At 37.7% G+C, this 16544-nt stretch overlaps 1 protein-coding gene across 1 annotated transcript in view; it reads left to right on the forward strand.

The window, feature by feature from the left end:
- CEP162 (centrosomal protein 162) overlaps positions 1 to 16143 on the forward strand; it is an 89619-nt gene extending 73476 nt beyond the window's left edge. Inside the window, exons 26-27 of the mRNA XM_080666079.1 lie at positions 1795 to 1929; positions 14605 to 16143. Coding sequence (XP_080522205.1) covers positions 1795 to 1929; positions 14605 to 14811 — 342 coding nt within the window. The 3' untranslated portion in view covers positions 14812 to 16143. The remainder of the gene's footprint in view (positions 1 to 1794; positions 1930 to 14604) is intronic.
- Positions 16144 to 16544: the final 401 nt, after the last annotated feature.

A 16544-nucleotide genomic window follows, 5' to 3' on the forward strand; every position in this document is an offset into this window, starting at 1 on the left:
AAGATAATATTAATATCTTGTTTAATGAAAATCTGCTTTCCCCAGATGTTGATATTTTTTGGGTAGGTTTTTAGTAAGTAAAATTAGTACTTAATGCAGAAATGGCTTTAACCATCTAAGACTAATTTGGTTAGCAAATAGGTAAAGTAATCATCACAGTGATGCTAGATCACCAATAATATAACTACAGGAAATAGATTTTTTAAGTATTTACTTTAAGTATATACTAGGCACTGTGCTCTATGTGATTCTTCACCATAACCCCAAAGCTTAGGTACTATTATTCCCATTTTATAAATAAATTGATGCTAAGAAAAATTAAATAATTTACCTGAGGTAACCAAGCCCTGTCATTGGACATTGAGGTCATTACCAGTTTTTTCTATAGTACTTAAGTAACAGGAAGCATTTTTGATCAATCTTTACTTATGTATCCAGTTACCAACATAGGATAAATTCACCAAAATGCAAGAATTTTATAAAAATAAGTATTCAGCCGAAACCGGTTTGGCTCAATGGATAGAGCGTCGGCCTGCAGACTGAGGGGTCCCGGGTTCGATTCCGGTCAAGGGCATGTACCTTGGCTGCGGGCACATCCTCAGTGGGAGGTGTGCAGGAGGCAGCTGATCGATGTTTCTCTCTCATCGATGTTTCTAGCTTTCTATCCCTCTCCCTTCCTTTCTGTGAAATATCAATAAAATATATTTTTTAAAAAAAAAGTATTCAACTTTTATTATACTCTTAAAGGTGCATTTAAGTAGATACAAATGAAGAGAAATTTTCTATATTTTTTATTTTGAACTAAATTTCTGCTGATCTTTCTGCAAATCATCCAATTAAAGTCTGCATATCTATTTTTAGTCAGGAATGTTTCACATTTAAAAATATTTTGATTCGCCTCTGACTCAATTTGCTTGTATTTTCACATTTTTAAAACTAATTTAGGAAGTGTGTATGTTTAGTATTATCAATGTTATTAGGTAGTGGGTGTTTCCATGTAAAACGATTGAGTTTGTTAATTTTATCTATTTTCACATGTTAATTATTTTACTTTTTGATATTAGCAAATTATAATTATGTGATATAAAGAAAATAGAAGTAATTGTTCCATCAAACCCAATATAAAGATCCTTCAGATCCCCTCCATTTAACTCTCGGGTGACATAAAATATTACCGTTTTCTCTGTGTGCTATAATCAGAAAAAAGAGGTACTGTACTAAACTGCAATTCCCCATGTGTCTTTCATCCTGGCAACCTAAGACAGCAGCAAGCACAGAAAGTTTATTACTTCATTATCTGTATTTCACGTGCATACATTTATTTGTGGAATGAATTATAAAATGATAAGAGAATTACAAATAGGATTATAGGGAGTTGACAAAAGAAGGATCCATATTTACTGAACTCTTTCTGTATTATTTAATCTTAAAAGTAATCAGTCTACTAACAAATACTTTATAACAAAGCTGAATACACCAAAGATAAGTGTCCAGCTTAATTTCGAATGACATAAACCAGCCTGGCATACGTGGGAGGGAAAGCTGGGCCAAGTATCTGAAACATTTTGGATTGTGAAGTCAGTTCAGATCTAGGATGACCCTTTTACTTCCTGGACTAGGGAAGGAAAGCTATTAATTATCCTAACAACTTAAAATACCTTTGTTGACAAGAAGCTTCTTATATAGTGAAATTTTACACAAAAAATATGTGGTTAATATTCTCCTTCTTAAGACTACCTGTTAAAAATGAATTACTTATCATAGTTTTTCATTTACTTCATACCTCTATTTTAGATTACAAAACTCTTAGAAGAATTGAGAGAGGCCAAAGAAAACCATACACCAGAGATGAAACATTTCATGGGCTTGGAAAAGAAAATTAAACAGATGGAAATGAGACATAAACAAAGAGAGCAAGAACTTCAACAGGTAAAGTAATAAATCACATGTACATATTTGTATAGTTCTTCACTTTGAAGTACCTCCAGTTTGCTATAGTTTTGTCATCCCTAGCAAAACTTACTTTGTAAAGTGTTTCCATTATATATTGATCTTATTAATGATAAATACATAGCTTTTCAGAGAAAAATGACTTTAAATCTCAAATACCTGAAGATTGGTTTGCCTTATATGTGGAGAAACAACTTTTATCAAGTTCTTATATGCCTAGCACTAGTAATATCATTACTGTACTTAATCACAAACAGATGAATTAATGGAAATTAAAAATGGCAGAAGGGGCCCTGACCGGTTTGGCTCAGTGGATAGAGCGTCGGCCTGCGGACTGAAGGGTCCCAGGTTCGATTCCGGTCAAGGGCATGTACCTTGGTTGCGGGCACATCCCCAGTAGGAGGTGTGCAGGAGGCAGCTGATCGATGTTTCTCTATCATCGATGTTTCTAACTCTCTATCCCTCTCTTTTCCTCTCTGTAAAAAATCAATAAAATATATTTAAAAAAAAAAAATGGCAGAAGGGTATGATGATGTAGTTTGGGCACTAGCCTTGGTGCTGATATTTAACTTTGCTTGAACAGTGTATTATTCGGTTTGGTCTGACACAGCAAAATATACTGGGAGGCTTAATAAAACAACAACTAATTTTCTCATAGTTTGGAGGCTAGGATTCCAAGATCGAAGTTACAGCTGATTCGTTTTCTAGTGAGAGTTCTCATCCTGGCTTGTAGAGGGCCCTTCCTCAGTGTGTGCACTGCAGGGTGGAAGAGGGAAAACAGAGAGAAAGGTCTCTGGTGCCTCTTATAAGGACACTAATCCAATCATAATCTGATTATGTTTGGGGCCTCACCCTTGGGACCTCATATAGGCTTAACTTATATAGGCTTAACTTAAAGAACTCATATAGTTTCTTACCCTAAATATAGCCACACTGTGAGTTAGGGTTTCAACGTATGAAGGGGTAGGAGGGTGGCACATGTTCAGTCTAAATCAGTGTAAGTTAAATATTCTTTGCAAATAAAAATTACCACATCCATGCAAGCTTTATGATTGACCTGAGTTCCACAGAGAAACCCTAGGTCTGTTTAATCATACCAAGATGAAAAGACCAATTAGCAACCACCAATTCATAAACAAGGCAATTGTGAGAAATCTCAAAACACACAGGTGAGTCTGAAGTACTCCTTTGTCCCACAGAGACCAAGAAGCACTGCATTAAAAGGGTAAGAGGAGCCGCCACACTCTGACAGCATCGCCCTCCCACAGGCCAGCATAGCGCTACACCAAAGGGTACCCTGCGGCCTACATTTTCTCCAGTGGGAAAAAGAGCTCAAGGTGAACATCCAGCTTGCCCACCACTGTGGGTTGCTTCCCAGGAGGCCCACTTGGTCTCACCTCATGGAGATTTCAGGGCAGAATCTATGGGGCTCAACCACTGTAGATCAGATTGTGACTGCAAAGTCCACCTCCTGCCATGGACACACTAAATCTTTAGCTACGTGTAGAACAATTTCCTCGGGGAAGTGGGGGGAGGCGAGAAACAAAACAAAAAGCAGCTAGCTAAACAACAACTACACATCAAAGCAAGCTGAGGCAAAATCTCACTAAAAACTTCCACCTCCAGCTAGTGACCCACAATCAAGAGGAAGCTCAAAACCCAGATCTTTTCCCTGAGGAGTAAAGAGTTTGAAACCCACATTGGGCACTTTAACAGACCTGCACCTGAGAGATGAACCTCCAGAACTTAGCTTTGTAAGGCCATGGGGCTTGTGACCCGAGACCAGGAGACTAGCAAACTAACAGCCCTAAAGGCCAAGTGCATGCACCCACTCCAGGGCTCAATGCAGAGGCAGCACCCAGGCTCTCTGTGAAAGAGCTTTGCTTACCTTAAAGCATTGGCCTGAGGGGAAGGCATCTAATACAACACACATCTAGGAGCCTACTGAAATACTCTTCAGGGACAAGGCTGGTGAGAGCTATCTTTACACTCTTCCTCTCGCCTTGCTACAACTTGCCAATATCTTCCAGAAAGGAGCTTGCACCCTCATTTGGCACCTCAGTTTTTGTGGCTGCCACCCAAATATATATTGCCTTGTTGGCCCACTGGACAGTATATATTTGCATACTTTAATAGCTGCTGCCTGAGGGTTTGGCTTCCAGTCTACCTGAATCTAGGTGCTGAGATCCTCTCCTTTGAGACACTGACAGGTCTTGACACACTCCCAACTAATGGAAACCACTAAAAATAAAATAGGTTGTTCATATAATTACAAAAATTTAAGAGAAAACCAAGAACTAGGAAAAGGAAGGCAGAGTTGAATGACAGCTTCATCTATATGACACCCTCCTTCAAGACTGTGGCAGGTGGCTCTTTTATCCAATGTATAGAAACTAACACAGAGAGTCAGGAAAAAATAGTGAAATATATTCCAAAATAAAGAACAAGATAAAGCCTCTGGAAAAGATCTTCAGGAAACAGAGATAAGTGATTTATCTGTTAAAGAGTTCAAAATAATAGTCATAAAGAAACGAATGAACAAAGTAAAATTATAAGGAAGTACCAAATAAAAGTCACAGAACTGAAGACTACAATTACTACACTGAAAAATACAATCGAGGTGTTCATGGAGGAGGAGAAAAGATGAGTGAACTCAAAGATAGGACGGTGGCCCGGCTGGTGTGGGTCAGTAGTTGCGCATCAACCTATGAACCAGGAGGTAATGGTTAGATTCATGGTCCAGGTACATGACCAGGTTATGGGCTCAATCCCCAGTGCAGGATGCAGCCAAACAAGGATTCTCTTTCATCAGTGATGTTTCTATCTCTCTATCCCTCTCCCTTCCTCTCTGAAATCAATAAAAATGTATTCAAAAGCTTAAAAAAAAATAAAGGCAGGACAGTGAAAATCAGCAGCAAAAAAGAATGAAAAAGACAGAAGAAAGAAGTGAAGGTAGCTTAAGGCACTTATGGAACACCATCAAACAGACCAACATTTGCATTACAGGGGTCGCAAGAGGGGAGGAAAAGGGGCAGAAAACTTATTTGAAGAATAATGACTGAAAACTTTCATAACCTGGGAAGGAAATAGCATCCAGATCCAGGGTGCCGGGTGTTCCATATAAGAAATACCCAAAGAAACCCACACCAAGACATACTGTAATTAAATTATCAAAAGCTAAAGACAATGAGGAAACCATAAGACATCAGCAAAAACTTTGCAGTCCAAAAGGGATTGGCTCAAAAAATAGCAGAAAGGACGAAATGAATTATGAAGGAATTATGACAAACTCAGTCATAAAATAAGTCACAGGAATGTAATGTACAACTTAAACATAGCTAATAATATTGAAATAATATATGGTGACAGAAGGTTACTATATATTGTGATGATCATTTCATAAGGTGTATAAATGTTGAAGCACTGTGTTGTACCCCTAAAGTACATTATATGTCAACCATAATTCCACATTTTGATTTTAAAAAATACTGAAGAAAAAAAAAAACTTATTACCAGAATACCCAACAAAGCTGTCATTCACAGTTGAAGGAGAAATGAGTTTTCCAGACAAACAAAAGCTAAAGGAGTTAATCATCTCTACACCAGCCTTACAAGAAATGTTCAAGGGACATCTTTAAGTTGAAACAAAGGGGTGCTAATTGGTAATAGGACCACATATAAAAGATGAAATCTCACTGGTAAAAGCAATATATTCTGTATATAGTAATATGCAGAATAATCTAACATTGTAAAGGTGGTGGATTAATCACATAAAGATAATATGAAGGTTAAAAGGCAAAAGTAGTCAAAATATAGCTATAATAATTTCTTCAGGATAAAAAGATATAAATTGTGACATCAAAAACAAAACAGTAGAGGAGAAAAATACAGGGTTTTAGAATGTGTTAAAACTTAAGTTGTCTTATGTAAATAATCCTCATGGTACCACAAAGATAACCTTATAGTAGATACACAAAAGATACAAAGGACTCTAAGCATACCACTAAGAAAATCATAAAAGCACACAGGAGGAGCACAAGAAAAAAGGAACAGAAGAACTATAAAACACCTACTAAATATTTTTAATGGCAATAGGTATATATTTATAATTACTTCATATGTAAAAGGACTAAATTCTCCCACCAAGATGATAGAGTAGCTCAGTGGTCGGCAAACTCATTGGTCAACAGAGCCAAATATCAACAGTACAACGATTGAAATTTCTTTTGAGAGCCAAATTTTTTAAACTTAAACTTCTTCTAACGCCACTTCTTCAAAATAGACTCGCCCAGGCCGTGGTATTTTGTGGAAGAGCCACACTCAAGGGGCCAAAGAACCGCATGTGGCTCGTGAGCCGCGGTTTGCCAACCACTGGAATAGCTGAATAGATTTTTTTTTAAATCTTTATTGTTGAAAGTATTACATAGGGCCTCCTTTCCCCCCCATAAACCTCTTCCATCCCACTCCTGTTCCCGTCCCTTCCCTCCCCCCGCCTCAGATTTTTATTTTTAAAGACTTATCTATATGCCTACTGGAGACTCACTTAAGTTGTAAGGACACAGACAGTCTGAAAGTTAAAGGATGGAAAAAGATTAATTCCCTGCAAATGGATACCAAAATAAAGCTTTGGTAGCTACACTTATATCAAACTAAATAAGACTATATGGTAAAGACTAAAAAAGACAAAGGTCATTACATAATTAAAAGGTGTCAATACAATAAGAAGATGTAACATTTAACAATAAGAAGATATAAAATCTAACATAGGAACACCTATATATATAAAGCAAATATGAACAAACCTAAAGGGGGAAATACTTAGAAATACAATAATGGTAGAGAACTTTAATATTCCACTTTCAGGAATGGATTATCCAGATAGAAAATCAGGAAGGAAACATTGGCCTTAAAAAAATACATTAGACCACATGGACTTAATATATACAGGACATTCCACGCAAAAGCAATTGAATACACATTCTTTTAAAGCACACATGGAACACTGTCCAGGATAGATCTTATAGTCAGCCACAAAACAAGTCTTAATAAACTTAAAGACTGAAATGATGTTAACCATTTTTCCTGACCACAATTATATGAAAATAGAAATCATTTACAAGAAGAAAATGGGAAAATGCACAAATATGTGAATTAGACCACATACTCCTAAACATATTATGCATCAAAGAACAAATGAGAAATTTAAAAATATATATATTGAGACAACTGAAAATGAAAACAATATACCAAACCTCATGAGATGCAGCAAAATCAGTTTTAAGAGATAACTGTAGCAATAAATGCCTACATCAAGAAACAAGATCTCAAACAAACAACCTAACTTTACACCCCACAGGAAGTAGAACAAACGAAGCACAAAGTTAATTGGAGGAAGAAAATAAAGATCAGAGTGGAAATAAATGAGATAGAGACTAAAAGACAGTAGAAAAGGTCAATAAAACAGTGTTGGTTTTTTAAAAAGATAAAGGCAAACCTTTAGCTAGACTCACCAAGAAAAGAAGAGGACTAAAATACATGAAACCAGAGATGCAAGAGGAGATGTTACAACTGATACCAAATAGATCATAAGACAGTACTATGAACAATCAATTATAGGGCAATAAATTGAACAACCTAGAAGAAATGGACAAATTTCTAGAAATATACAAACTACCAAGACAGAATCATAAATTCAAAATTTGAACAGACCGATCACTAGAACAGAGATTAAATCAGTGAACAAAAATCTCTTAAAATTCCAATGGCTTCACTGGTCAATTCTACAAATCATTTAAAGAAGAATGAATACCAGTCCCAAACTCTTGCAAACCGTATAAGAGGAGGGATCTCTTTCAAACTTATTTTACAAGAGCAGCATTACCCAATACCAAAACCAGGCAAGGATACTATGGAGAAAAGAAAATGCAGAACAATATCTCCCATTGAACATAGATGCAAAAAGCCTCAACCAAATATTAGGAAACCAAATTCAACACTACATTGAAAGGTTCACATATTATGAATATTCAAGAGATGCAAGAATTGTTCACTACCCACAAATCATTGATGTGATGCATCACATTAATAAGGTGAAAGATAAAAATCGCATGATTATTTTAATAGATGCAGAAAATTTGAAAAAATTCAAGTTCTTTTCATGGTAAAACTCTCGAAAAATGGGGCATGGGGGGAATGCACCCCAATACAGTATGGTCCCCATATTAAAAGCCCACAGTATCATCATACTCAGTGGTGAAAGCTGAAAGCTTTTTTCTTAAGATCATGAATAAAACAAGGATGCCTACTCTTACCACTTTTATTCAATATAGTATTGGAAGTCTTAGCCAGAACAATTAGGCAAGAAAAAGAAGCACATAAACTAAAAAGGAAGAAGTAAAACTTTCACTATTTGCAGATGACATAATGTCATATATAGAAAACCCTAAAAACACCAAAAAATTGTTAGAAGTAATAAATGAATCGGCCAATTTGAAGCATACAAAATTAATATGCAAAAATTGATTGTGTTTCTATACACTAATGAACTATCAGAAAGACAAATTTTTACTAATTAAGATTTGCTTTAAGGTCATTCAAAACATTTTTTAAAAGCCAAACTAATAGATACAGAGAACAGATAGGTAGATTCCATAGGTGGGAGGTGAGGATGGGTAAAATGAATTAGGGGGTCAGATGTGCCAACTTCCAGTTAAAATAAACAAGTCATGGATGTGTAATGTACAGCATGTTGACTATAATTAATAATACTATCCTATATAATAAAGAGCTAATATGCTAATTAGACGGGACAGCAGAACGACCATTGGAATGACCATCTGGACGACCTTCCAGACAAAGCCAGGGCTGCAGCCGCCACAGCTGTGAGGGATCGAGGCAGCCGCCGCGGCTTCGAAGGCCTACCCTCACACAAATTTCATGCATCAGGCCTCTAGTATTGTATATCTGAAGAGTATATTTTAAAATCTCATGTTAAGAAGCAGAGTAAGTAAACACTATGCTTGCCTCCTCTCACAACTGAGAACCACATAAAGACAAGCTGAACAAAAGTTGTATAACTAATGATATAATAAAGAAGCCACACAAGACTATAAGAGTGGAGTCACAGAATGGGCTGGTCCCACACCCACAGTGTGGTGATTCTGTAAGAATCAGGAGAGATATCTCAGCTGTGGTGTGAGAGCTGCTAGCCCCACACACGACTCCCCATCCTAGGACACCATTGTAAGGAAGAGGAGTCTCTATAACATCTCGCTGTGAAAACCAACAGCAACTGCACCTGAGTGAGATGGAATGCTGCTGGAGAACCAGGTGATCCTCTTGAGGAGCTGTGCACAAACTCACTTGCTCACAGACTCAGTCCCTTTGGGCCTGAGCACAGGCGGAACAGCTCAAAAAGCATCAGGGAAATATGAGGAACTGGGTTGACTAGCTTCAAAGCAAGGGCTGGAGGCCACAGTGGTCAGAGCAGCTCTCTCCAGGGACAGAAGCACTGGCAGGCAACAATGTTCTGTTGAGCCCTTTTCCCACCCAGCTGGGAGATACAGGCTGGGGCCAAATGGTAGCTCTCCATTAACCTGGCTGACACCATTTACCCATCCTAGTGACTCCTAGAGACAATGCCCTACCCAATTCATGCACCCAGCCTGAACAAACCTCAACTTAATAACAGCCTTGTATGACAAGCCCACAGCTAACATTCTCAATGGTGAAAAGCTACAGTATTTTTTGAAGATCAGGAACAAAACAGGGTTGTCCACTTTCACCACTTTTATTCAACACTAGAGGCCCGGTGCACGGGTAGGGTCCCTCAGCCTGGCTGGCGATTGGGGCTGGAGGGAGGGACCAAGGGAGGTTGGCTGGCCGCAGGTGTTTGGCTGTGGGAGTGCACTGACCGCCAGGGGGCAGCTCCTGTGTTGAGCATCTGCCCCCTGGTGGTCAGTGCACGTCATAGTGACTGGTTGACCGGTCATTTGGTCAACCGGTTGTAACAGTCACTTCCAATACTACATATACTATATATATGTAGTATTGGAAGTCCTAGCCACAGCAATCAAACCAAAAATAAAAGGCATTCGAATTGGAAAGGAAGAAGTAAAACTGTCATTATTTGCAGATGACGCGATACTATATAGAACTCTAAAGATTTCACCAACAAGCTATTAAGACTAATAAGTGAATTTGTTAAAGTAGCAGGATACAGAATTAATATTCAGAAATTAATTTTTAAATGCCAGCAATGAACTTTCAGCAAGAGAAATTAAAGAAAACAATCCCATTTACTTTTGCATCAAAAAGAATAAAATACGTAGAAGTAAATTTAACCAAGGAGGTCAAAGACCTGTACTTGGAAAACTATAAGACAGGTCACAGGGTCCAAAACAGATAGGAACTTTGAGGACGTGGCCATTGCCTTCTCTGAGGAAGAGTGAGGGCTCCTTGATGAGGCTCAGAGATTTCTGTACTGCAATGTGATACTAGAAGTCTTTGCACTTGTAGCATCTGTAGGTTGTTGGCATAACACGGATGATGCAGAGGCCTTTTCTGAGCAAAGTGTATCTGTATAAGGAGAGTCATAGGTCAGGCCTCTAAGACAGCTCCAGCAACCCAGAAGATTCATCATGTGTGTAAGTGGTGTGTCTCGGTGTTGAAAAGATATTTTACACCTGAGTCACAAGCAGCATTATTTGAGCAGAAAAGCTTCTTTAGTGACGCATGTTTGAGAGAATTCTATTTCATTGTAAAACCCTCACTAAAAACAGAGGGATGCCAGTGGAGAGAAGCCTTGGAAAGAAGCTATGGAAGGGCCTCATTTGTGAGCAGGTGCAGCTTCTACTTATCTTGGGTGCCTTCAATCAGTAGGGAGGTTGGGAAAGTCTTCCCAGGCATCATATGGCATCTGCAACACCAGACCACTTTCAACACTGGGGAGCCACACAGGGGCAGTGAGATTTCACAGGAATTTCTCAGTGGAAAAACTTACCACCAGTGGAGTGAATATGAAAAAGCTGCCAGCCACAACCAGAAAGTTGTTCAACATCAAGGGTATATGCTCTGGAGAAGTGAATTATGAGGGTAACAAATGTGGGGAAGTCTTTAGACGAATTGTTAACCTCTATCGACATAGAATTCACACTGGAGAAAAGCCCCATGAGTGTACTGGTTGTGGGAAGTGCTTCAATGAAAGCACTGCTCTCATAAAACACCAGAGAGTTCACACTGGAGAAAAGTCATATGAGTATAGTGATTGTGGGAAGTCCTTTAGACAAAAGTTTACCCTCATTCTATATTACAGAGTTCATACTGGAGAAAAGCCATATCAATGTAGTGATTGTGGGAAGTCCTTCAGTCAAAGCTCTACCCTTATTCACCACCACACAGAGTTCACACTGCAGAAAAGCTATATTGAGTATAGTAATTGTGGAAAGTCCTTCAGTCATAGATCTACCCACATTCAACACCACAGAGTTTATATTGGTGAAAAGCCATATGAGTGTACTGATTTGGGGAGTCCTTCAGTGAAATTTAATTTCAGTAAAAACCACAACGTTCACACTGGAGAAAAGCCATATGAGGGTCCTCATTGTGGGAAGTCCTTCAGTCAAAGCTGTAACCTCACTCAGCACCAGAGAATTCACACTGGTGATAGGCCTCATGACTGTAGTGAATTTGGGAAATTTGTTAGCCAAAAATCTAGCTTCCTTAGACACCTGATTGTTCACAAAGGAGAAAAGCCTTCATTGTGCAGGGAATGCTTTCTTTTTCTCACTGAGAATATCAACACTGAAGGGGACTCTCTGACACACATTTAACTGAATATAAACTCCTTTTATTGCAACATACACTCTGCTAAATTCCTCGTAAGTGTTAGGTACCAGTGAGGCTTTAAAGGAGCTGCACTTGCTAACCTACCCAGGCCTACTACCCGATGGATGTCACTGTGAGTATTAGTGGCTGAAGCGACTTTACCTCTAGCACCTGGCTCACCTGCATCAGTCACAACCCCTGAGTGCTCAGGGAAAATGAATTCTGTGCTCTCACTTGTGCTTGAGGAAATATGATTAGTCCAAGCTCTTGGCTATACCACCTACGTTTGTATAAATGTACTCTATTATGTGTGCACAATGACAAAATTGCCTCACAAATTTCTCAGAATGTATCCCCACTCGTTAAGTAGCACATGACTATAATTAGAAAAAAAAAAGAATTCTTAAATTCATAGGAATCACAAAGGACCCCAAATAGCCCAACCAATCCTAACAAAGAACAAAGCTGGAGGCATCACACTTATTAATTTAAAACTATATTACACAGCTATAGTCTCAAAATAGTATGGTACTTGCATTAAAAAGAGGCACATAGACCAGTGGAATAGAATCAGGAGCCCAGAAATAAATCCATGCATATACAGTTAACTAATATTTGATAAGGGAATAGAGAATACTCAATGGAGAAATGATAGTCCCTTTGATAGATGATTCTAGGTAAATTGAATATCCACATGCAAAAGAATGAAACTAGATCCCTGTCTTACATCACTCATAATGGATTAAAGATTTCAAGTAAGACTTGAAACCATAAAACTAGAAGAAAACATAGGGAAAGAGCTCCTTGACAAGTACCTTAATAAGAGTTTTTGGATATGAGACTTAGAGTACAAGCAACAAAATGAGTAAACTAGTGGGACTACACTAAGCTAAAAAGAGCACAGCTAAAGAAATAATCAACAAAATGATGAAAAGGCAACAAAAAAATAAAAAGGCAACATGAAGTGGGAGAAAGTATTTGGAAACCACACATCTTATAAGGGGTTAATATCCAAAATATATAAGGAACTCATATAACTCAATACCAAAAAAATAATAATAATGCGATTAAAAATTGGTAAAGGGCCTGAAAAGACATTTTCCAAAGAAAATATTTAAATGGTCAACAGGGTACATGAAAAAGTGCTCAAGTTCACTATTAGGGAAATGCAAGTCAAACCCACAATGAGATACCCCCTGAGCCATTTAAAATGTCTGTCATCAGAAAGACAAATAACCAGTACTGGTAAGGATGTGGAGAAAAAGGAAACCTTCTGCACTGCTGGTGAGCATGTAAATTGGTGCAGCCATTATTGAAAACAGTATGAAGGTTCCTTAAAATATTAAAAACAGGCCTACTAAGTGATCCAACAGTTCCACGTTACATATCTGAGGGACACCAAAAAGATAGCTGAACCCCCATGTTCATTGCAGCATTATTTAGGATAGCCAATACATGGGAACAATGTAAATGTCCACTGATGGATGAATGGATAAAGAAAATGTGGTGTGTATACATCAACGCAGCAATACTCAGCCATAGAAAATGAAATTCTGCCATTTGCAACAATGTGGATGGACCTTGAGGGCATTATGCTAAGGGAAACAAGTCAGAGAAAGACAAATACTATTATGACCTCACATGTGGAATCTAAAAACAAACAAAACCTCATAGATAAAATTGGGGGGTTGGGGGGAGACTTGATAAAGATGGGCATAAGGTACAAACATCCAGTATAAGTTCTGGGGATGTAATGTACAGCATGATGACTATAGTTAACAATACTGTATTGTGTTTTTGAAAATTGCTAGGAAAGTAAATCAAATTTTCATCACAAGAAAACAATTTTGAAACTACGTGAGGCGATTGTGTTAGCTTAGAATTGAACATTTATACAGCATTTTGTGTTCCTCTTAACTCAAACACCTGTTTACACAATATTTCTGAGGTGCTTTTATTTTAGAATCATGAAGTTAATCTATAGCAAGACAGGATTATAGATAAAAAATTATATTGAAGATGTTTAGCATGTTTAACATTTAGAAACATTATTGGTTTTGTTGCCCTAACTAGTTTTTGTATGTCTAGCTTTCTATGGTTTGTAATGCTTGTGCCTAATGATTCCCTTAAGGTACTTGACAGGTTACCCTCACTTCATCATTGACCCCCAAAACAAGGCAGTCTAGTGATAGTTAATAGCAGGGACTCTGGGGCCAGGCTGCCTCCCACGGGCTATGTGTGAACCTTGACCAAATTGTTTTTTTGCTTGTTTTTTTTACTTACCTGTGCTTCAATTTCCCCACCCATTAAATGGGTGTGTGTGTGTGTGTGTGTGTGTGTGTGTGTGTGTGTGTGTAAGTGCTTATAACCAACCCCGGCATATGGTAGATGCTACATGCATGCTTTTATCACTATTTCTAGTTCTAGAATGATTGCAATGACATGCGTTGTACAGTATATGAAAACTGTCTTGATTGCATCTCAAGGGTTGTTCTGAAGAGGAACAGCTTTTTGGATGTTTGGATTCATACCAAGGTATTAGAAATAATTTCTGATGCTTTAAATGGTACTTTTATTCACAGCTTAAAAAAAAAATACTGTAAAACTCCCTACAGAATTAGATACTAAATTTCCCTCTTCTTACCACCTTCACCTGCAAGCCTGTTTGTTGACACAAGGAAACCCGTTAGGTGGGGCTCCCCCCCTCTCCCCCTGGGCCACAGCTTAACTGTTACCACATTGTCCCACGTTAGCTCTTCGAAATTGTTAAATGTCCTTCACCCCCACTGTGAACTCCACCATTGATATGGAATTTTTTTTTATTTACAGATAATACAGCAAACACACCAAGTAGTAGAAACTGAGCAAAACAAAGAAATTGAGAAATGGAAAAGACTCGCACAGTTGAAGAATCGTGAGCTGGACAAGTTCCGCACAGAATTAGACTCGATCTTAGATGTCCTCCGAGAGTTGCAGCGTCAGGGGGTGGTTGTGCCCGTTGCCTTTGCGGAGGAAGTGAGTGCACCACAATATTAACTAGAACTTCACATGTCATAGGACCTCCTGGGAGGGCCTGATGCGTGGTGGCTGGGATCGTGCCTCGTCAGAGAAGGCTGTTAAAACAAGTGTTCCAGGATGTTCCCAGAAAACCACACAAAAGCAACATTTCAAAATAAATTGCTCTTAACCAATAAGAAAAAAAAGAAGCATTGTAGCATATTTTACTGAAAATCTTTAACCAGTCAGGTTTTAAATAATTTACGGACAAATCTCTTTATGTCAACATGGAGATTAGAATTAGTGAATTTCATAGTAAAAGTTCTCACACGCTAGATGTGAAAAGAAAAGAAAATTGCACCTACTCTGCCTTTCTAAGTGCCAGAAAAGCAGCTCCTCTTTCTCATGGAAACGCAGAGAGGGTGTGAGCACAGTGGCTTGCACAACCACATCACCAGTCACCGAGCAGGAGAGCTTCCACAATAACTTGAACAAGAATTATAATTTCTGTACAGTAGATAGTGAACTACCTGTGTCACCCAGATTTCCACTCCCACCTCTACGTGCCTCATTTTTTTCACCTGCTATAAGTGCAAAATATACAAGTAATAAGGGGATTTGGTTTATTGTTTTATGCTACATGTCTTAAATGCCAGTCCCATTTTTTGTAACTCCTTCGAGTTGCAGACAGAACGTAACGTTTTTACTTTCTCTATTTAAAAGGTAATATATGTTCATTAGAAAAAACTAAAAGCATGCACAAAAGCAGCCGGATTGTTATTTTACTTTGCAATTCCCATTTCCAAAAGCAGACAGTAGTATGTAAGATACTGGTCAATTAAGGCTATAGCCACTTTGTTTTCAGATGTTCTAGCCCAGTACTGTCCCACTGAAGTATAATTAATGTGAGCCCCATATAATTTTTATTTTATTGTAGCCACATTTAAAATATTTTTAAATGGAATTAATTTTGGAAATTTATATAATCTAATATATTCAAAACGTGAATATAAGAGTTTTTACATTATTTTTTCATACTAAGTCTCCAAATTCTGGTATATTTTACATTTATAAACACATCTCACTTGGACTAGCCACATTCCAAGTGCTCAATAACCACAGGCTAATAAGTGCAATTCTAGAAGAATAATTACAGTGTGAAGCACTGTATAAAGGACAGGTGAAATAGGTCTTGGTGGAATTATGGATAGCAAATGTGAAATGTGGAAATTAATCATAAATGCAATGAATGTCAATGTTCAGCATTTTTTAATGTCCTTTTCCTAAGGGTACAAAAAGCATTATAGCTTGCTATTTTTTTTATGTGAAAGAATCTTAATTTAAGTTATAATATAAACTGTTTTGGTTATTATTTGCTCTGTGTGTTTTTTATCTGCAAACCTATTAATTTATAGCTACACCCACTCCTTACTTTGTCTTTTTGACTCTTCATGGACTGTTCATTCCAGGCACAAACATGACTGATTCTGAAACACAAGAAGTGCAAGCATCGAATAGATGATTACTTATAGCAAAAGTGCATCCTATTTTGATGAGGCTTTTATATTCTGTTTTGGAGTAGCTGTGCACATGTCAGATCTTCAACTCTATTTACAGATTAAAGATCCATAATACTTTCAGAACTTTTAGTTACAACTAAAACCAGCAAGAACCATATTCCATTCCTTAGTCAATACACTAAAGGTCCAGGATGAGAACATGGAAAACAACTTAAGACGCTTTTATGAAGATTTAAGCTCCAGAAAATATCA

This window comes from Plecotus auritus, assembly GCF_963455305.1.
Source record: "Plecotus auritus genome assembly, chromosome: 4".
Taxonomy (NCBI): Eukaryota; Metazoa; Chordata; class Mammalia; order Chiroptera; family Vespertilionidae; genus Plecotus; species Plecotus auritus.